Source organism: Chanos chanos, chromosome 12 (genome assembly GCF_902362185.1).
Source record: "Chanos chanos chromosome 12, fChaCha1.1, whole genome shotgun sequence".
Classification (NCBI taxonomy): Eukaryota; Metazoa; Chordata; class Actinopteri; order Gonorynchiformes; family Chanidae; genus Chanos; species Chanos chanos.
In genome coordinates, this window is record NC_044506.1 from 15,298,337 (window position 1) to 15,319,618 (window position 21,282).

The 21,282-nt window shown below is 41.6% G+C and overlaps 2 protein-coding genes across 2 annotated transcripts; one reads left to right on the forward strand and one right to left on the reverse strand.

The window, feature by feature from the left end:
• Nucleotides 1–473: 473 nt before the first annotated feature.
• med10 (mediator complex subunit 10) lies at nt 474–3,620 on the reverse strand. The gene is made up of 4 exons (XM_030789346.1): nt 3,454–3,620; nt 3,184–3,267; nt 950–1,052; nt 474–799 (listed from the first exon to the last, which is right to left on the reverse strand). Exons 1-4 carry the CDS (start codon nt 3,573–3,575, stop codon nt 704–706), a joined length of 405 nt encoding a protein of 134 aa, XP_030645206.1. The 5' UTR covers nt 3,576–3,620; the 3' UTR covers nt 474–703.
• Nucleotides 3,621–5,333: 1,713 nt separating this feature from the next.
• Nucleotides 5,334–9,585, forward strand: ube2ql1 (ubiquitin conjugating enzyme E2 QL1). The gene is made up of 2 exons (XM_030789558.1): nt 5,334–5,702; nt 9,454–9,585. Exons 1-2 carry the CDS (start codon nt 5,349–5,351, stop codon nt 9,583–9,585), a joined length of 486 nt encoding a protein of 161 aa, XP_030645418.1. The 5' UTR covers nt 5,334–5,348.
• The last annotated feature ends 11,697 nt before the right edge of the window (nt 9,586–21,282 follow it).

Consider the following 21,282-nt stretch of genomic DNA (forward strand, 5'->3'; position numbering starts at 1 on the left):
CTAATCTTCATCAACAAATGCTCAGGATGGCAGTACAGGAGTGACCTACTAACACAGTTACCATCAAAAGAAAGGGGAAGGTTTGATCTCAAATTCCAAAAGTCTAGCATTGGTGGAACACGAACATGGAAATATAAACCCCAATTATCTGCGATGAGATACAACATACAGTAAAACATGAGTTGATTAAATATTAAAGAACTGAACATTCATGCATCATTTACTGTATTGTGTCTTAAAGCCATGCTGTTTCACAAACTATAGGGAAAAACAATCAGATCAAAACTATCTGTGTTGAAGCACACACACATACACACGCACATTTCCGTCGAACTGAAACAACAAAAACAAAGGAAAGAAAAAGAGGAGGCATTTCTTCAGATAAATAGAAATGACGCAGAATCAAAAACACAACACTAGCTGCTGAGTTTCCATTGTTATTTATTAAGAAAACAAATCAAATATGAGGAAATTACATGATGAGGCATCCAACACTTCTTAGATTGTTTTCAAAGAGTCCCAACAACAATTTGTACAAAGCACTCACAATGAAATCTGAGTGGAATAGAAATCGCAAATACAAATGCTGAAAAAAGCTTTAGAAAATTGAAAATTGAAAAGTAATGATGTGAATCTTACAAAAGTTCATTATAAATATAAACATATGTACACAACTGTGGGTGATGCTGTAGGGGTGACTTTACTATGATGGTGGGTCATCTCCACGAATAGCCTTGTATTTGGCCATTTCTTCAGGGAAAACCTTACTCAACTCAGAAATTAGGAGACTTTTGAATTTCTGCAAAAAAAGAAGTTGAGTTTCACGTTAGACACGACTTTGCCAGTTTAGAAAGTAAACTGAACACGTTATCATACGTGGCCTTTGTATGCCACTCTTCAATTTAAACCTGTGTAATTGGATTACGCAGGCAACAGAGGCCAAACTCACAGTCATGGTGTCGATTTTTCCTTTCACTTGCTCGTTTTTGGCCAGTGCCCTTTCCAAACACTCCTTAGTGTAGAGCTGGGGGTTGCGACCTTGGTCAATGTATCTGGGGAGTTGATTTGAAACAAAACAAGTGAAATGATGAAGGGATAGTAAACAAGGATGTCACTTGATGATTAAGGTCTGGTGCTAACAGGAAATACAATGCAGCAACAAAATTCATTAGACTGTGTTTTAGAAGAAAGATATCATTCAAGACTTCTGACACAAAAGGTCTGACAGAAAACATGAGTCGGGTGTCAATCATTTGTTTCTCCTCGACTGGGACTGAAAGTCAGCAGATGGGTTTACTATCATGTGAAGTGACAGAATGTGGGAATTAGCTGATTTAAGACTGCAGACATTTCAGTAAAGAGTAGGATGTTTAACATACCCAAATTTGATTGAAAGATTATCATCTTCAAAACCGATTAAGCAGCAAATACTGTGTCCTTGTAAGACTCTACTTTGTTAATCATATTTTTTGGCAAGCGCTCAGAACTGCATTTGCATCTGTGCTTTGCCTCACACTGAATAGTTTTGACAGGTTATGGGATGCCGACAGCCTCAATAAATGTCAGTCCTTTTTCAACAAAAGAAACAAAACTGTAGGGTTGATTCGTATCTACAGTGCAAACATCATCATATTGCATCGACTCTTGATTAAATTCAGGCCCCAGAGTGAACAGCTGCCATATCAGTCCCCATGAACCTTGACAGAGCAAGTGGCCCCAAACACTGGACAGTGCACTCAGGTATTACCAGTCATCCGAGAACGGCCCAAAGCTGCACTTTTCACCCCATAACTAGTGAAGTGTGTAAAGTGTGACAGCATGCTAACTTGAGGTCTGAGCCACTGTGTCTAATTTCTTGCTTACTGGTGGCCTTGGCCTGAATGCTTCCATTTTAGCCTAGCACTGGCACACCTAGATTGAGTTCTTAATTGATCATTGTTCCCTTCATTTGAAAGCCCCTGTAAAGGTATTCCCCCTATGCCTTTGTAGCTAAAAATACCATGATTCAAAATCCTTAAATGGAAAGTACACTAATTCCATCTTTGTATCACAAGTAGTTCTTGAAGGAGCGTAGTACGAAGGGTAAATTAATGCGCATCCTTATTGTGATCTCTGTTTATGGGGTAATAGGATCTGACTGATGCACGTATTGTGAGTTGCTTTGGCTAAATACCAAATTGTAATTGTAAATTGAAGCAGAGCAGACACTGTGTGTTTTGGTGCATGAGAGCCACTATTTGAAGACTGACACCAGATGGGAGATGTTAAGTTATTCTTCTCCTGCTTCTCAACTACGACAGAGTGGCCAAACACAGCGACATTTATGCTTCATATCGAGAACAAAAGCTTATCAAACCAATGCGCGTATACATAGATGGTCCAGGATTGCATTTAAATTGCAATTAGCTGGCTAACTAGTCCCCACTGTAAGTATGCAGGACTGTTCTCATTCTTCTCACAGTTCTAACGAGGTTCCGCAAGCTGTGGCTGCCTACTAAGAACACCCTTTTGTTTCTTCATAGTTTCGATACGAGACAGTTCGCAGTGGTTTGAGCCAATCAAGGCTTTATCGATACGGTAGTCGTGTCAACCCATTGGCTGCAGTACATCTTGATGTAGTGCAATGTTTCAGATGTACTCTGTAGAACAATTTTCCAAGTGAAATGGAGAAGCGGGTCCGACAAAGAAACAGTATGGCTGACACTGGTATGCCGCCAGCTCTACATCCATTTCAATCAATTGTTCCAAGTACACTGGCAAATCACAATTATACTGAGACCCAGACCAACAGTGCAGCAAACTGCAGCAAATTCTGAGACAAGTCTGCTAATGCTGAATGAGGCCTCATTACTACACGAGAGTCTCTGAAAACGGACAGTCTATGCCAATCATCTTAGCCATACCCATTTTCACTGGAATATATCTGGTCTTAATTTACCGATAGCTTTTGGCTCAATGGGTTATGACACAGTATGAAGGTAACTTTAACTGGCCGATTACAGCTAGTGGCCAACACAGCTTAGAACAGATAAATACTGCTTTTATGATACCTCGTAACGTGGAAATAGCAACATTACCAACATTTACACAGTTTAAAGGTCATTTTCTCATTTGTCTGTTTTACAAACCTGGCGACAAATTCCTGTTCTAATATTATATAAATTCGAAAGCAAAATTACTCACTCAAATGCCTCCAGGGGTACGTTAATATCGTGAAGTTGTTGTCGACATTTCTCAATGTCCTGAAGTCCAGTAATCATGAAGTTTCTGATAATGAAAACACAAACACTGATCATTTTCAAACGTCAAGGTTGTCCTGATTCGTAACGACAGCAACTATGCAAATTTGCTTCTCACGTTTCATTTTCAATTCACAGTTTTTAATTGGTGTGAAGTCATTTACCAATTAAAGTGCAAGAGAAATTAAGCAAAAGATTATTCAACGTAACTTACAGTTTTTGATTGAGGACCGTTTGGCTGCTGGGTTGGAAATCGCTGACGATAATACCCAACTGGCGAATATTTTCGATAAATTTCTCCAGATGCTCTTCAAGATTATCAAATTTTTCAGCCATACTTGATACAAATTCGTCTACTGTCTAAAAACTAAACAGTTACGATAACTAAGGAAATTTATAAGCAATGACTTAGCGATGTAGACCTAGCTCTGAAAGCTCTCATATTAGACCTGCTTTCTGGCAGTTACTTAACCAATCGTTGAGGCGAATAGTCGGTCACCTTGGTAACAGGCAACCATATTGTGCCGTAAATGTTTTTACTGCTGCAAAACATCGTAAAATATGATCGAAGGACCATCTCTATAAATAATCGCCGATGAACCACACAGCTAGTTAAAAAAAATGTAGAGCATTTTGGATGTACATGTTTATTCACTTATCAAACTTTACGACTACACTATTCTGAGTTGTAAAGAAAGCCCATGTGGTTTCATGACAACTGAAAAATACAAATTTCGCGAGTTGCAAAACACACATTTTAGGTTGAAAATTAAATATGTAATAATTCAAAATCTGTCGTTTGGTAATTTACAAAGCAACAACACTACAAAACTAACCCATCTGTACTGTCTTCAATCACTATACATGCAACATAAGTAAAATGGGAATAAGAGACTATTTGAGAAGCGCAGACTGTGCGAGGTAGAGGGGGGAGTACTTCGCATACGACAGCTGTTGCATCGGAAGCCCAACCCTTATCTATCCCCTTAACATTTAGTGCACGACACTTGATTATTCATTCTGACCAGGTACAGCGGAAGCTGAAACACGTCTGAAGCGCTCCGCTGCTGCTATTCCTAGTGTGTGCAAGTGTATGTGCCCCTTTCGCAACGGATTATCGGATTGGTTCATTCCAAGCAACATTAGCGCCAGTGTTGCCGCAGCTGCGGTTACATCAAAGGCTTTACTTCAGACAGACCAGACCCAACGGGAACCCGGGATTAGTAAACAGTCACAGCTATCTGCAGCCCGATACCGTTTCGGGAGCAGCTTTCCATCGGATATACTTTGGCAAACGGGTGAATCATCACGTCATCTGTTAGGGTAAGTCAAGTCAGTATATGATAGCAGACCGGACAAAGGGAATCAGATAGGTTGAAGGTTGTCATAAATACAAATTTTAACATCGGCTCTTCTTTTGCGACAAATACAAGTGAATTGTGCGCCCAACGGGACAGAGGACTTTGCAACAGTCATAGGAAAGAAAATGTTAAAATTTTGCATAGGTATGCCATGTCAGCACACGGTCGACTCCATCGCAATTAGATCATTTTACAATTTTATTCACTGTCTCACTGTAGATTGTCTTGTGTTTCAGTTTGAAATCGCTGCGACGATGTATTGAAGACGGGCTGCATGCAAGCGCCCAGTGTTCACCTTCCGAGCCTGCAGTGAGCTGTGGTTCTACTGGGTTCGGTCGTCGTCATTTTATTGCACACTTTGAAATCTCAAGAACAGGAGACCTCTCATAGCATATCCCTGCACAGAAGAATGGCCACTCTTCTGCGAAAAATCGGTCTCATTCGCCTACACGACCGTGACACAGAAGACCCGAAGCATCACCAAGGCTCTTTGAAAGGGACTAAGGGAAATCAGAAAAACAACACGAAGCACTGCAACACAAGCAACGAGACGAACATCCTGGGCACCCCCGAAATTAAAGCAAAGAAGTTGGACCACTCCGTTAAGGACAAGCCATCCGGTAAGGATAAACAGGGCAAGGACACGAAAGAGAAACAACAGAATGGAGGTAGCAAGGCGTCGAGTGCCTCTATACCTTCGTTAGCGCCTCATAGACAGCACTGCACCCAGGTTAGGACGCGGAGACTGATGAAAGAACTGCAAGAGATCCGACGGTTGGGTGACAACTTTATAACCGTAGAGCTGGCGGACGATAACCTCTTTGACTGGAATGTCAAACTGTTCCAGGTGGACAAGGACTCTGCACTGTGGCAGGACATGAAAGAAACGAACACCGAGTACATACTGCTGAATGTGACTTTCCCCGACAATTTCCCCTTCTCACCGCCTTTCATGCGGGTCCTCACGCCAAGGTTGGAAAACGGCTATGTTCTCGACGGAGGTGCTATTTGTATGGAGTTGTTAACCCCTCGAGGTTGGTCTAGCGCCTATACCGTGGAGGCCGTGATGAGACAATTTGCAGCGAGTCTTGTGAAAGGACAGGTGAGAACGTTATTTCAAATTCAGATGTTTGCATCGATTTTTACTGATAACGTGTACCGAATGAAAACATGTGTGGTTTGCCTACTGAGCGTAAGCACAGCTGCATTGCAGGTGATCAACCTGATGCCAAGGTAAATTTTCCACAGCAAATACAGATGGTTTGTCGTGACCCTTGAGAAAATGGCAGACCTGGTGCGACGTCTCGCTGATATCTCTCATCTTCGCCGTTTAATCTTTCTTTTGGCTCCATTTTAATAAATACTCGCCTGTAGTTTAATGTCCTTTTCCATTAACCAGGTTTGTATTAATTCAATGCACCAGGGTTCTGCATTATTGTAAAGCTTTTTTGATTAAATTTTTGAAATTCATAACGCTCGAAAATGAATTCTGTTCCACGGAGACGCAGAAACAAACCATCCGGCCCTTGAGTAATGATTAGACTGGTGATGAGGTGGAACAGAATATACAATCAGACGGAGAGAGTTTCCTTGTAGTGTCGAAATGTTTATAAAGGGCAGAGACAGAAACATTGAAGACTGTACAAAATGCTGGGGCTTGAACTTGGTGAGAAAACATATATATTCTTTATCTGTTCATTGGAACAGTCCACAGTCCCTTTCGGTTTTTCCAAAAGAAAGTCATTTTATTTTTCAAACCTATGGCAATGGCCAGATGACTTTTTTTTTTTAATTATTATTAAAAGACCCTTGAGCCTCCAAAGGCAATCGTTACTCCAAATGCTGCTGACCCACCAGAGCGTTGTTGCAAGATGTATGAAATCACATATATTTACTCTAGAACCGCTCCAAATCTTTGTTATAAGAGTGCCCTTTCAGTCATTCTGAGGAGAAGCAATAATTTGATTATCTCAGTAACACGATGCAGTGAAATTTCAAAAATAATGGAAAAGCACTTGACTCTGATTGTGTTGCTGCAGGTCTGTTGAGAGGGCATTTCTCTGAGATTGTACAATATAATCTATTTATAATGCTGCTCTCCACAGCTATTCATCATTAGAATAATGGTAATCAAATTGATTTCTCGGGTCTTGTCCTCCAAGGTTTGCAAATAGAACTCCAGTGCAATGATCTTTTGTTGGTCGGTGAAAGAAACGAATAATCTCGCATCACAAGCATTACGAGGATCCTGAACCAGTCACTCGAAAGACGACGCAATATTTCAACTTGCCTCTGGCTGTATCTAGCATTAACCCAGAGGGACCCGTGTGTTACATCTAAAGAGCTGCGTTAGCCTCTGAAATAATGATGAAATCTCTCACATAATCACCATGCAGACATTTGATGATACAGAGCAAAAAACAAAGGGTTAAAATATATTCTAAGATGCCTCTATTTCTAGACATCCCCATAAATAATGTTTTGACTTATTTTGGCATAAAATGTGTTTACAGCCCGTAGGCCTCGTGTTTGTGAGGTGACGCCACGCAGAAAGACGCTCTCTGTCTCTCTCTGGTCCATGTGTGTTATATAACCAGTGCAGCTTATGTGTTCTCATAATGCACAGAGACCAAGTGAACGTCCATTGACCGATCTTCATTCATTCACAAGATTACCCATCAGGCACTTGATACGAATGCAGCAGCGCATTCAGTACGCATTAAACCCCCAAAATAGCCCAGCAAACATTAACTGTACTGTTTGTATGCTTAAAGAAGCAATGTGCTGTAAATAACCATGGTGCAGGACCAACACAGCCTCTCCCTTTTCTCCTCCTCTCTCTCATTTCGCCGTATCATTTCCTATCGAGCGTGAAGAAAGAGATTTTCACGAGAGGCCGAGAACACAGTATCAGTTAATTAGAGCTTCATTGGCTCCTTTTAATCCTAAAATCACAGGCTTTTTGTGCGAAGATCCAGGACACCCTTCTCTGAGTGAACACACTAGATTACTTCTGGGCCATTAGACAGCAGCCTACCCTGACTCAGCCGGGGGCAAGAGCGGGCTATTTCTGTCTCTCGTCTCTCTGTCCATCCCGTCGTTTAACCCTCGGAGCTCGTAGTCGGGTCCACCCTTCCAAGCACTTTGGCATTCGAGACTGGTCGTGAAGTCAGAGGAGAGACATTTTCAATACACTCCAAGAAAAGTTTGCGTCATTGAGTCCGGACCAGCTGCCGACACGGGGGGGAGTGGGGGTGGGGGGGCTTGCTCGCTCAGACTTTGGGTTCCATGGATCAGTCTCAAATGATTCGGAAGCTGCTTTGTCTGGCTTTTGTTTACGAGACCACTGACAGAGTTGTACTTGAAGCTATATTTGCATGTTGCATGTGTAAGGACACTGTTCACCTGTGGCTAAATAACTCTGGGGATTTGGCAGTTTTTTGGGTTTTTTTTTTGCAGGTTGGCATTTTGGGCAAACAAATACATTTTGCACCATAGCTAAGAATAGATTGACAGTAACAGTAGGCCGATCTTTCTGCCTCAGTATTGGATGACGCTAAGGATTCACCCTATCAGGAAAAAATGCTTGCCCTGGCAGAATTAAGACCGCATTTTTACCAACGACTTGTAACAACTTGTATCTCTCGTGCACCTATGGGTATCTAACATCAATCAGAATGGCTGACTTCAGCACAAAACAATCATCAAGCGCTCCTGGCAGGAAATATCATTTTATGATTTGCTGTATTCTTTAATACTAGATACACTGGAGAAAGTCACCTCCTCACTGTGAGGAGTAAACGACATCACCATATTTAAAGATATCAATATCCTATCCGTGTTTAGTCTGATACTTCTGTGTTCTAGATTTTTACGGAGTCTGGTGGTTCTACTCCCACAACATCTCACTGAAGAAAGGACTCAAAACCACAAATAAACTGTTTTGTTTTCATAGGAAACACCCACACTCCCCCTCATCCTCTGTGAAAGTGCCTATAATGTATTATTAGTACTTGGTAAACCACAGCAGAAATGGAACAATTGATGAAAATAGAGTTTATTTTACAATAAAAATCTGAGCGAAATATTTTACAGGTGAAATAACCGCTTACAACAACATTAATTGGAAGACAAAGAACAAAACTGAAACAATTAAAATGATTAAGGTTGGTGTAACTGCACACGTGTTTGTAATTACTAATTGAAGTAATTACTGTTGAATAATACATGTCTCTTTTAATCTGAATATTATGTTTTGGAATCTCATGATCCAGTTAAGGTCGCTGTAAAATCCCTGTAATTCAGAACAGCAGACTAACATGGAGATGAAATATGCTTGTTCCTATCATTGAAAAAAAGCCAGTCGTAATTCAGATTGTAGAGCTCAATAGCATATCTGGTATGCCTCCATTTTGTTTACAGGGACTAAACAGCATTGCTTTGCATTTGTCTGGAATGATTCTGCCCATAGGCTTTGTTCTTTGCTCAAAAAGACTCATTGAGGAAGTTCATTAGTACTGCAAGGCAGAGTACAGCCACCCAGCAGGCGAAACTGTCCTTAAAGACAAGTGTTATTCATGACATTGAAAGTGTAATTTTCATGATATCCAGTTACTATTGTCTTATTATTAATGTTTAAGTTGGTAAACATCAATTTTAATCTTTAGCAAGTTGAAGGCTTGATTAGTGTGCAGTCTCTCTGCTGGTTTTAATAGCGTGTTGTGTGAGATGTGTTTGTATCTGTTTCCTGTCTCTTTTTTTTTTTTGAATGGAGACATTTAAGGACATAAGATTCAATCTTTGATTTTCTGTTTTCTAACTCTCTGTCTTTCTTTCGCTCTTTCTCCATCTAGGGACGGATCTGCAGGAAAGCGGGGAAGTCTAAAAAGGCCTTCAGTCGTAAGGAGGCAGAGGCCACTTTTAAGAGCCTTGTGAAAACCCACGAGAAGTACGGCTGGGTCTCTCCTCCCGTCTCCGACGGCTGACGGCCTCACTGCAGCCTTGCCTGACTGCTCACATAGTGTTTTTGGGGTTTTTTTTGTTTTGTTTTGTTTTTTTTTTCCGTTTTGTCTCAAGGTCTCTTTTTCTCTTCTTCTCCTCCCACCGCCGAACTTTAATATGGAAAGACAAAAAAAAAAACAGCAGAAAACGCTACTGTACCATTCTTGATGCTGCTCATCTTCACTACACATGTCACCCTGTCACTGAACGTGACTCACCCAGGTGCCATGACCAGAAAAAAAAAAAAACAGAAACAAACAAACAAACAAACAAAAAAAAAAACATGCAGTGACATCTCACATATTCATGAGTGTGTCTGCAGTTTTGTTGTAGACAACCTCTCATTTAATCTCTGCATAGATGGACAAGGCCCTGAGGGAAGTACTTGCCCGTTGCAAAAGGGCAGGATGTTCGCACCGAAACCTTACCGTCCCCCTTAGCCCCTAACTTTACCCCCGCCTCCAGTCCCCTGGTGTGTTCCTCTCTCCCTTCCTTCTGTTCTTCCCCTCCCACGTTAGAGCTGATAACCCACTGCACTGAATGACATCAGACTGCCCCTCATTTACATGCAAATGACTCTGTGAATATTTAATAGATAGGCAAATCAGTACAGTACATTTGAAGTTCACCTATTCCTTTTTTTTTCTCTTTCTCCTCAAGCTGTGCTGTTTTTCACAGTTCAGTGCAACATGAAGATTGTAATTTATGTGGAGCTGTGCTCTTCTCTGGTCTCTATCTGCTCTCTCTCTCTCTCTGTCTCTCTCTCTGCTTTCTCTCGCTCTCTCTCTGCTCTCTCTTGCTCTCTCTCTTACGCGTGGCTAAATTTAGACATCACTGTGTTGCGTAGATGGTCATTGATTTCCAAAGGAGAAAAAAAAAAACAAAAAAAAAACAACAGTTGTTGCTTATGCAGAGGTACTGTTAAAAAAGCGTGGTAGTGAACCACTCATACTGGTCCTTATATCATTTGGTGTTTGGAGGAGACCAAAAGCCTGTAATTCTGATGATTTAGATACCAGATGGCAGAAGTGAATGTCAAAATCCCCGTGTGTGACATAGAAAAGCACATATAAGATTTGTGATGCTTTTATGATGTCAGTCAGAGAAGTTATTTGTCAAGTACTTGGACTGGCTCAAGTTTTGACTCCATTTGAGGCAACAGAAGGGGATTGAACTGTGTTTGGGCTTTGTGGAATATGGTTTAAAAACGGCCCATGGTGCCACACGCTAAACAGCCCGTGCCCATTCGGAATAGTTGTTTTCAAACAGAAGACGCTGACTGTTAGCATACTTACGCTGATTTAACAGAAACAGCGTGACAGTCATTCTGTTCTCCCCTGCCTTTTAGCGGACAAGACCACAATGACATTTCCCTGTTTAATGTAAGTTCAAATAAAGAAACCAACGCAGCCTAGAAACAAAATGGCCGACATCACAGCTACATTTGTTTTTAGACGGGAATCACGCGCCTCTCGACACGGAAAGGGGAAAAGAAAAATGGCACCGCTGGATTTTGTGTAATCACATCGCTGTGAATTTATAGCCCCCTCTCTCCGACTGTTTTACGACTTCAAACGGCAGCCAGAGGAGAGAGAGAGAGAGAGAGAGAGAGATACTATAGCCAGCGAGATGGGTACCTGCCCGCCGCCGCTGCTGATAACAGGCAAATGAAGATGGACCGAGGAGAGAGAGAGAGAGAGAGAGAGAGAGAGATGTTGAGGGGCGCGTTCATTTGTGGAGTCGCGGCGCGGAATGAGAGTGGCTCGTTTAGGGCTCTGATTGATGCGAGGAGAGGGCCACCACTGAGCGCCTTGATGTTTATTGACTACTCCCGCAAATGTCAGCGTGAATCCAAAATGGCACAAGATACCGTTTGTGTGTCTGTTACAGTCTCTCTCAGCCAGAGATGAGACTAGCCATTGAAGGCACTCACATTCTCTCTCTCTCTCTGTCTCTCTCTCTCTCTCTGTCTCTGTGTGTGTTTCTCTCCATCTCCTTCTCTGCTGGTCCACTCATTACAAAGCACGGCGTTGGCCTTTTATGCTGAAGTACCATTGAAATGAAGGTGCACTGATCAGACACGGACAAATCGGTCACTAATCGGTATTGCTCTATTACAGCTTATTCTGTTCATGTCGTCGCCTCGTCTGACACCAGGTGCTTGGCTAATGCCAAACACACATTGTGATTCCTCTTACAATCATTTGTGAGTCGTTCTCCCGGGTTTGCGTGAGATTCCCGTCGCCAGCCGGGAATCTCAAACAGCAAAGACCATCAAACAGTGTCTGAGAAGATTTCAAATGTCAGAATGAAAGCTGCTAATTAGCATGGCATTTGAACAAAAACCAAAACACAATCATTAGATACTGAAATGTTCTGCGCGCCTGTAAAAGATGAAGGAAAAGGACAGAGGGGCTTATATAATTACGACAACATTCTATCTTCTCCGTCTGGATAATTCCCATTGAGTATTCACTCTCCTTTTAGATCATGGGACAGCATGCAGAGGTATGGATGTGGATACAGTCAAAGTGTGTCATTGTGTAACCCAACAGTGCGGTGCCAGGTTCACTGTCTGTCATCACAGTGCAGCTGAAATAAAGCACGCTATTGGCTGGTACTTTTGTCCGTCAGTGTCTGTGGCATAGAGTCATAACTCTAATAACATCGACTCTGACAGCTGAGTGTGTTTTGAGTAGGTGGCTTTCTCTAAATGAGACAGATGGTATCTTACATCATTACTGAAGTGCTATTGGTCTTCTCCTCCCTGTTCAGACAGTCATTTGAAAAGTGATTGTGTATGTATTCCTATGGAGTTAGTGAGAGGAGATGCTATAACAATGACAAATTATAATTAGTCAAAATATCTCAAAAATTGGATGTTTGACAGTTTAAAGAGCATAATTTTGTGATATAGTTTAGAATGGTAGTTTGCAGAAACTAACTAACTGAGTTTAATTGTTCAAACAAGTGAAATGTTTCTGTTGTAATATATCTGCATGTGGTCTGTGATTGTTAGCTAGCTATTTTTTTTTCTTTTCCAAGAAAAGCAAGAAAATGATGAAAAACAAAAGAAAATGCTTTTTTTTTTTTGGGTTTTGTTTTGTCCTCATTGTTTTTTTTTTCTTTTTCCTTTCTTTTCTTTAACGTCCTTAAATGTCACATTGTGTTATACGAATGTTTGTGTTTTAATTTATTCGTGGTTTGCCAAAATGAAGATTTTTGAAGCATGTTGCAGGTATTGTCACAGATTTAAAAAAAAAAAGAAAAAAAAGAATGATAACGTACATGAGTCTGTTGTTTGTAGGAATCTCAGGCTCCAGGATGTAGGAAATAAACCACAGTTTCATGTGTATTTTCCCAGACTGCGCAAACAGGACATCGCAGGACATGGTTGGAGCAAAACCAAACAGGAATGTGCAATAAAAGTTGTAGGCTTATCCAACCCTGCATAATATATTTGTATTTGTGTTTTTGTATTAATGTAGTTTCAGAATCTCTCTGCTGTTCCTCACTGAGCACATTTCATACATTCATCAGAACTAAAAGCATCCCCCCCCCCCATACCTTTTGCAGAATTATATTCATAAATGTCTGTGTTTTCATAGCTTGGAGTCAGCCTAAAAGTTCCTAAATGTTTGTCTTTTACTGTATATGTTTCTTTCCACCAAGACATTACACAGTACACAAGTAAACACTGAATCTGTACCGTTAGACATTGTCACATAGCTCTCTTAAGTTATGGACAGACAGGTAGTCGTGAGTTTAATCCCAAAATGCATGTAATCATTGGGAAGGGCTCTGTCTATCCCTCTCATAAAAGGTGAAATTTCACCTAAGCCTTTCCTGTTTTGTGCTGTATTTTGAATCATAAATTGAAAGGTTAGGTGCCTTGATAGATCACAAAATTAAGATTGTACTAGTTCCCCCAGATTAGATTAATCGGGTTTAAATAATAAAAGCCCCAAAATGTCTAGAACATACCGTTGTAAGCAAATTACAGGTGGAAAAAGAGAAGAGAGAACGATAAATGTGGTCACATTTACAGCCCATTAAAAGTTAACGTTGACCAAGAACTTCTCTTTTTGACCAGGCCCCTACTGAGTAACAGTGACCACCTTGACCAGATCCAAAAAAACATCTGAAAACATAGCCCTGAAAACTTCATTACAAGATGTCGTGCGTTAAGTCTGTATTATCCAAAATGTCCTTTGTTCTATGTTTTTCTTCGCCGTCGGATCGTGTCGGCCTATTTCTGGCTGTTTGGTACGGGGTGTTCTCTCCTTGTATAGAGCTTAGGACGACTTCTTTGGGACAGACTGTTGTTTGGACTGCACCATCCTTTTGGCAGCCTGCTTCTTTTCAGGAGGCAGCGAGCCATTTGTTAACAAAATGAAAAAAAAAAAAGAAAAAGAAAAAAAGTGCTGCAGGGAGCCGAGGATGCGATATTCAACACACACATTCAACACAGTGTCTGTGAATAGACCAGGAGAGAAACGTGTGACCTTGAATAGGGACCACAAACATTATTGTTGTTGGCAGAGAAAAGCAATCTTCTTAGGCTTATTCACTCAGTGGTATTGTGGTCTTTTTTTTGGTGGGGGTGGGGGGAGGGGGGGCTTTAATATGAAGTTAGAGGTAAACTTAAAAGAGAGTCAAAAGAGTCATGGAGGGGGAAAAACCATTAGAGACTGAAAAACTGGGATACAGAGATAGAAACCCATGTCCATAAAGTACATAATATAATTAATGCGGAGTCATAAAACAATATGTAATATATTTGATGTATAGTAGAAAGTGAGTGGGAGCTATGAGTTGGAGGGTGAATGGAGGTCAGAGTAAATCCAGACAGACTGGTCCCTCAGTCGCTGCAGGAGTCTCACAAGGACACTGATTAGCGTTCAGAAGCAGGTCACGGCATGGGCCTCCACACACACACACACACACACACACCTCTGTGTGTGCAAACATAAGAAGAGCTACACGTTAGTATCTCACATAAACAGACTCTTAATGTATGCAAATACATAAAACCACACACAAAGTATGTGAAGTGGTTCTTGTCTACTTCATGGCTAAGGGCATATCTAATTGATCCCAGAGCACACAGATATTTTTGTTTAGCTGAGAGAGAGAGAGAGAGAGAGAGAGAGAGAGAGAAAACGGAATGAAGGAATGGAAGGGCATTATAATAGCTTGGCTTTATCCAATTGCAATGTTGTGATAATGAAAGAAAAAAACAATTAACGAACAGTCAGCTTGGATGAGAAGCAAGATGCCTCTTTACTTCCTTACTGTGATCGCACTTACTCTGTTCGGTCTTGGTTACAAAGGATAACAAGAGTGTGCACTTTAGGTGCCTCAATGCCAAAAAAATGTCATTTCAGTTTTTCAAACGAGCTCGAGCGTTTGCGGCGGTCGATAGCGAGAACCTCTGAAGTGAAGGCTTTAAGGCAATGAGTCAGTTTCATCCTGCTTAGGTAGTGGCACAGAGCTGTCTAGATAAAGCCAGTTAAAAAACATTGCAAATGCCAGACAGCCAGTAAATCATATGGTTCTTCTCTCTCTCTCTCTCTCTCTCTCTCGCTCTCTGCAGGTCCTCTGAAGGTTACTCTTACACAAACTAGTCAAAACAACAACAAAAACATCACCCAAAAAAAAACTCAGAGCAGAGATAAAAATGCTTGGTCCATTTCCATTTGAATGGTATTAGGCAGACTTGATTTGATTTGTAGAGTTGAGGCACATCCCTAAAAAAACCTCACACAATGCAGATTTAATTTCCTCACGACCTCTGGGCCATGACGACAGTGTCAAGGTCGCTGAGGTGCGGTGAAGGGCGGCGAGCTGTGCTTCATCACGGTCAGACATGAGCTGCTTTTTAATACATATTCATATGCTGCTCGGCAACAGGCCTCTCCTTCACACACGTGCACACACACACAAACACATCCTCAGAAAAAAAAAACACCCCAAGAACTCAGTGACCCAGTGGGCTGAATTTGAGCCTGTAGTGAGGTAAACAAGAAATCAAAAAGAGATTTCTCCTCGATGAGAGCCTCTCATTACTCATTCCAGACATATGTGGAGGTTAAATAATTTAACAAACCCTCCTACCACTACATAAATTCATATATGTGGACGAATAAAGAGATGAAAGGCATGAATATTTCATATTTTTATGGCATAGTAATCTTGGTTACTGGGTTCAGCCCCCACTCTCAGTCTCACCCCTTTAGACGAAAAAAAAAAAAAAAAGCCACATACACACACACACACATTAATGCTAGAGTCTGGAAGAACTGTGAAAATGCCCTTGAGTTGTTTTAGAAGTTTATTCCTCTAATGAATATATTGTTTGGAACTTTTACAAGCTTCAGAGAGAGAAACAGCATAACATAGCATTATAAGAGTCTCCACTTATAAAAAGAAAAAGCCATTTCTGTGTGTTATAAGTAATGTCTGACACCAAAGGAATAAAGCTCAGATAAGTGCTTTCATTTCAAAAATGATAAATTACACAAATATACCAGCAGTCATTTAAACTACACTCTTTGGGCGCTATGAGCAATGGCCTATTTTCTGGCAGATGTGAAACAAGCCCTTAAAAAAAAAAAAAAGAAAAAAACCCCTCCATTTCAGCTGACAAAGGTAATCTCCTTAATTACAGCAACAAATATCTACAGTTTATAGCACTGCAGTCTCACTCATAGACATTAACCTAGGCCTTCAGGACAAGCCGAGAGAGATGAAGCCAGATTCAGTACATAGATTAGATTACAGTGATGTCTGGAAGGCTCAGTCGCCTTAAAACAGTGAAACGGATGTGTGTGTGTGTGTGTGTGTGTGTGGGGGGGGGGGGGGGTTGCATTGGGTATATCAGCATGATGATAGTAATCCCAAATTAAATGATTATTCTTTCATGAATTTGTATTTATAAATCGCACAGTAGTCTACATAATATGCACAACGAGTCCAAACTTTAGAGAGCAGAATCGAATTCCAAGCTCCAGAATAGTTGGAGAATGCTAGCTCATCAAAAAGAAGTCTACAGTCTACCTATGGGTTAGATTAGTTCTCTTAAAGATAGAATTAAAGCCCAGAGCTCTGACAGGCACAGGCAGACAGAGCAGGGTCACTGGTTGTGTAAGACTGCAGTGAGAGAGAGAGAGAGAGAGAGAGAGATCGTAGCACAGCACATACTCTAATGCGGAGGTGATGTAAACAGACCAGCGAGATGCATGTCTAAAGCAGCAATCAACATTGGCCTCTTCTCAGGCTACGGCACGGCAAGACGGCTGTTTGGATTACGAAAGCTCTCTCTCTCTCTCTCTTTCTCTCTCTCTCTCTCTCTCTCACACACACACGCACGAAGCTCTGCTCCATTTTGCAAAGTCTCCCTCAGCCAACCAGCGAGGAGCTTCATGCATATTTCAAGGTGGCTGCATCAACGCCAGAGAAGCAGATTGTGGTTGCCTATAAATATTTTATGGCACAGTGCACGTGGGAAAAAATGTATTTTTAGAGCCTTTTTGAGAGCTTGATATAAAACAATGAGCACTTGTTCTCTCTCTCTTTCTCTCTCTCTCTCCCTCTCCCTCTCTCTCTCTCTCTCTCAAAAAGCCTGCAACTACGGAAAAGAGGACAGTAATGTATGAAGTGTTGCTTTGCTGCATGGTGTGGGGAATCTTGCTGAAGGTGATTCCTCTGTGCCCACTCTCCTGTGGGCATGGAGTGGTTTATGTAATGGTTGGTTTACAGAGGGAAAAAGACAGAGATGGGAGAGAAAGAGAGTGGGTATAAGAGAAAGAGAAATTACTATGGAGCCTGTGAGTGCAACACGGGCTGAGCATCTTTTGCTCTCTTTCTCTTTCTCACTCACACACACTCACTCACACACGCACACACACATCTATACAAACACAGAAACAATTAAGGGACCCAATTTTGAACAGTTACTTAAGATAAATCTGAAACTTCTTCCACATGTGGATCAGATGACCACATATAATGAATAAACTACTCTTCCTGCATACTTATTCCTTTATATGGGATTAACAATCTTGGATCATCGTGATGGTTAATAATCCCAAGTGATCCATAAACAGCTTCATCTGCCATGAGTAGATAATGAATCATGTGATATCACGGTCTAATGATAACTGTAATAATACACGAGTTAATCACATAAAACAAACAGAAGCATTCAACTTCATTATGTTCACATTTACTCAAGCAGTCAAAGAGGGCCCAGAGAGGAACATGATGAGAGAGGGTACACCAGTTATCAAGCAACTGGAATCACCACGTTATTGAAAAGACTGGCAGACAGACAGACGGGCAGGCAGGCAGGCAGGCAGACAAATAGGCACACAGATAGACAGACAGACAGGTAGACAGACAGATAGGCACACAGACAGATAGATAGATAGATAGATAGATAGATAGATAGATAGATAGATAGATAGATAGATAGATAGATAGATAGATAGATAGACAGATAGATAGACAGACAGAGATGGGTACGTCTCATTTCACTGCTTGTGGACAGAATAGGAGCAGTCTTAGTTTGAGAGCACTATTCTCTTACTGCAGCCCATAAAATCTCCACAGCCACAGCAAACAGCATCAGTTACCAAGTGCCTGGAGATTTGGCTTTCTGCATGTGGGAGTTGGGTTCCTGAAGGGAAAGACTTTTGCAGATGATGATGACCAAGTGAAATAAAACAAAACGAAAGCTGCCTGAAAGATTCTCTCGGATCTTCTTTCCCTCCATTAAATGAAATCCAGTTGGGCTGAATTAAGATGTGGACAGCACCATAGATCTTGCAGACAGTGCTCTTAAAAAAAAAAAAAAAAAAGTAAAATCAATATATATAAATAAACAGAAATGATACTACACCACTGAGCATGTACATTAAAATGTAGCTTTTATAAAATGTAGTTAAACTTTTGATTCGTTTCTCTCTGCCTCATAATGCCTGTGTGTTGAAATGTGAGAAAGTGAGTGGCTTAATTTGTCTTCCGCTAAGTGCTCGAACTAAAACGAGAGGAGAAGCAGGAAGAGAAAACCATGGCAACACTCGGCCACCCCTCAGCCTCCTTTAAAATGGAAGAATTCTTCTCCCTCTCTTGCCCTCTCTCTCTGCCTCCCTCTCTCACATTTAACACACCCCCTGCATTGAGGCCTCTTCCTCAGTCAAGATAATGGCGGCCATTATAGCTGATTGTTAATGAACATTTCATTTCTCTGTCTCTGCTTTCTTTTTTTTTTTGTGTGTGTGTGTGTGGGTCAAACGACTGTGGCTGAAGCTGAAACCACGGGGACAGGGTGGCGGAGGGCAGCAAGAGGAAATGAGGGACGTACACTACACCCCCCCACCCCCCACCCCTACCCCGTTCTAACCCTTTCCTCTATCTGTTTCTCCTCTGTTACTAGGCAACACCTGCAGGCATGTGCTAAATAAAGATTAGCACCAGGCGAGCGGACTGGCAGGGATGTAACAGCTTCCCAGAGTCCCAGAGGGTCCATCTCTTCCTCCAAGAAAACCAACAAGCTTCTGAAAGAGCCCCTTCAATCCAGCCCCTAATGAATACTGAACGCCACGGTGCATCCAACGTATTACATCCCAGGCCCCAGGAAAACGACGCGTTTAAACGGTCAGCTTGGCAAATCATGACCTTGTCCTGGAACCAGAGTCAGCTGAAAGGGGCCATTACATAGCAGGAAGAAATGAACTGAGACATTTCGTGTAGATAGGTGGAGTTGGTGTGTGTCAGATAGATGAGGTCCTGGGCAGCAATAGAGCAACAGTATCATCAGACAATGACCCTGCTTTCCCAGACCTTTACTGTCAGTGTGATACGGGAAAGCAACCGTGAACTCACTGTGCTTTTACTGCAAGTGCTACTTAGAGTGACCAGTGTGATGCCAATGGAATTGGAGAGAGGGAGTGAAAGAGAGAGAGAGAGAGAGAGAGAGAGAGAGGGGTGGGGGGGAAGCTAGAGTGCAGCGGTGAGTCTGTTGTACTCTCCACTGCCATTTCCATGAACTCACAATAAGGTCATTCCTCTTCTTTTCCTGTATATGAAGTGTGTGTGTGTGTGTGTGTGTGTGTGTGTGTGTGTGTGTGTGAGAGAGAGAGAGAGAGAGAGAGAGAGAGATTTTGAACGGTCACCATCACTGTCTATTTTTGAGGTCTTATTTATCTTCAACATCTCTTTCCCTCCTCTAACATGGTAGGCTTAGGGGAAATCACTACAGACGGAGAAAGAAAGAAAGAAAGAAAGAAAGAAAGAGAAAGAGAGAGAGAGAGAGAGAGAGAGAGAGAGAGACTAATGACACTGTCAATCATTTGTCTCTAGAGCAGAGATGCCTTCCAACCACAGCACACAATTCTATGCATGTACACCATAGCATGAACATAACTGTAGCAAATCTACAAAAATATGTGTACGCTGCTTTTTCAGTCTTGCCATACATGTAAGAAATGTTCTATCGTTATGCGTATCTTGCGTCAACTTCAAACATAAAGCCGACTGACTTCTAGCTGGATCTGATGTGTACACGGACGTATACTGTAATTACATACATCACGTTTGACATTAATTAAGGGAGTGATAATCGTGTTATGTGAATGTACTGTCTACTGTAACATAGCACACATATAATTTCCACATACATGATTTTTACTTTATTTTGTATATGGGTCATTTTCATCACCAGTTCTAAACAGCACTATTTTCCAAAGTCTGAAAATGGTGAGCCGTTAGTGAACTGAACAGAGGATTTGTTACTTATGAAACCTCTTTCTCTGTCATAAGATCTACAACCATCACCAGTGTCTTGTGTGAAATGTGATACCAATAAAATGGGTCAAGTGTAAGAGACTAGCTGCGACAGGGACGGTTAGCTTGTAGATAAAAAAAAAACCCGCTCTTTCGGCATGTGTCAAGTTAAATGACCTTGTATTAGCATAAACGTGTGCGTGTGTGTGTGTTTATCTTCAAACCGCTTACAAACTCATTAACGTTAAATAGCGGTATTAGCGAGTACCTTCCCGAGCCTTTCTCAGAGTGGCTACCCTGTGGAGTAACTGACACAGCGTGGAGACATGTCTGCTAAACGGCGGTGGCCAAAGATGGGAAACCAGCTTAATCCACACATGAAACATAGTCTCGCTCTTTGGCTGCTCTCTCTCTCTGGCTCTCGCTCTCCCTCTCTCCTTCGCCACTCTCAGTCATTGCATAACGCTGCTTTCATTACATAATCCCAGATGAATATTCATGTCCAGGAGGCTTAATGCTCGACTGCATGAGACATGCCTGTGCGTCCTATCGGAGAGAAGAGGGGGGAGGGGAGAGGAGGAAGGTCCCGCCAACTCATCCCATCTCACCAACGCACTCGTCATCGCTGGGCTGCCAGGATGATGTGTCCCCTCCTATCTGTGTGTGGGTCTCGCTATATATATTTTTAAGGTTAAGCAAAATGTATTGATCGAATGCTGTAGAAAGGGGGTATTAACCGTGACACGATTCCCTAAACATAGTAAGGCGTTAGTCACTGCCGAAATCAACTCCTTTTGTAGTACCCCAGTCTTTACCGAGGTGTGGTCTGTTTTGAAGAAAGACGAGAGAGAGGGGGAGACCATATAAAACAGGAATGGAGATATAATTTAAGT

Bases quoted from the DNA above. Each gene is read 5' to 3' on its own strand.
- med10 (XM_030789346.1), bottom strand. From the start codon at position 3,575: ATGGCTGAAAAATTTGATAATCTTGAAGAGCATCTGGAGAAATTTATC. The intron at 3,268-3,453 runs GTAAGTTACGTT...TTTCATTATCAG, and splicing joins ACGGTCCTCAATCAAAAACT to AAACTTCATGATTACTGGAC. The intron at 800-949 runs GTGAGTTTGGCC...CTTTTTTTGCAG, and splicing joins GAAAAATCGACACCATGACT to AAATTCAAAAGTCTCCTAAT.
- ube2ql1 (XM_030789558.1), top strand. From the start codon at position 5,349: ATGAAAGAACTGCAAGAGATCCGACGGTTGGGTGACAACTTTATAACC. The intron at 5,703-9,453 runs GTGAGAACGTTA...TTCTCCATCTAG, and splicing joins CGAGTCTTGTGAAAGGACAG to GGACGGATCTGCAGGAAAGC.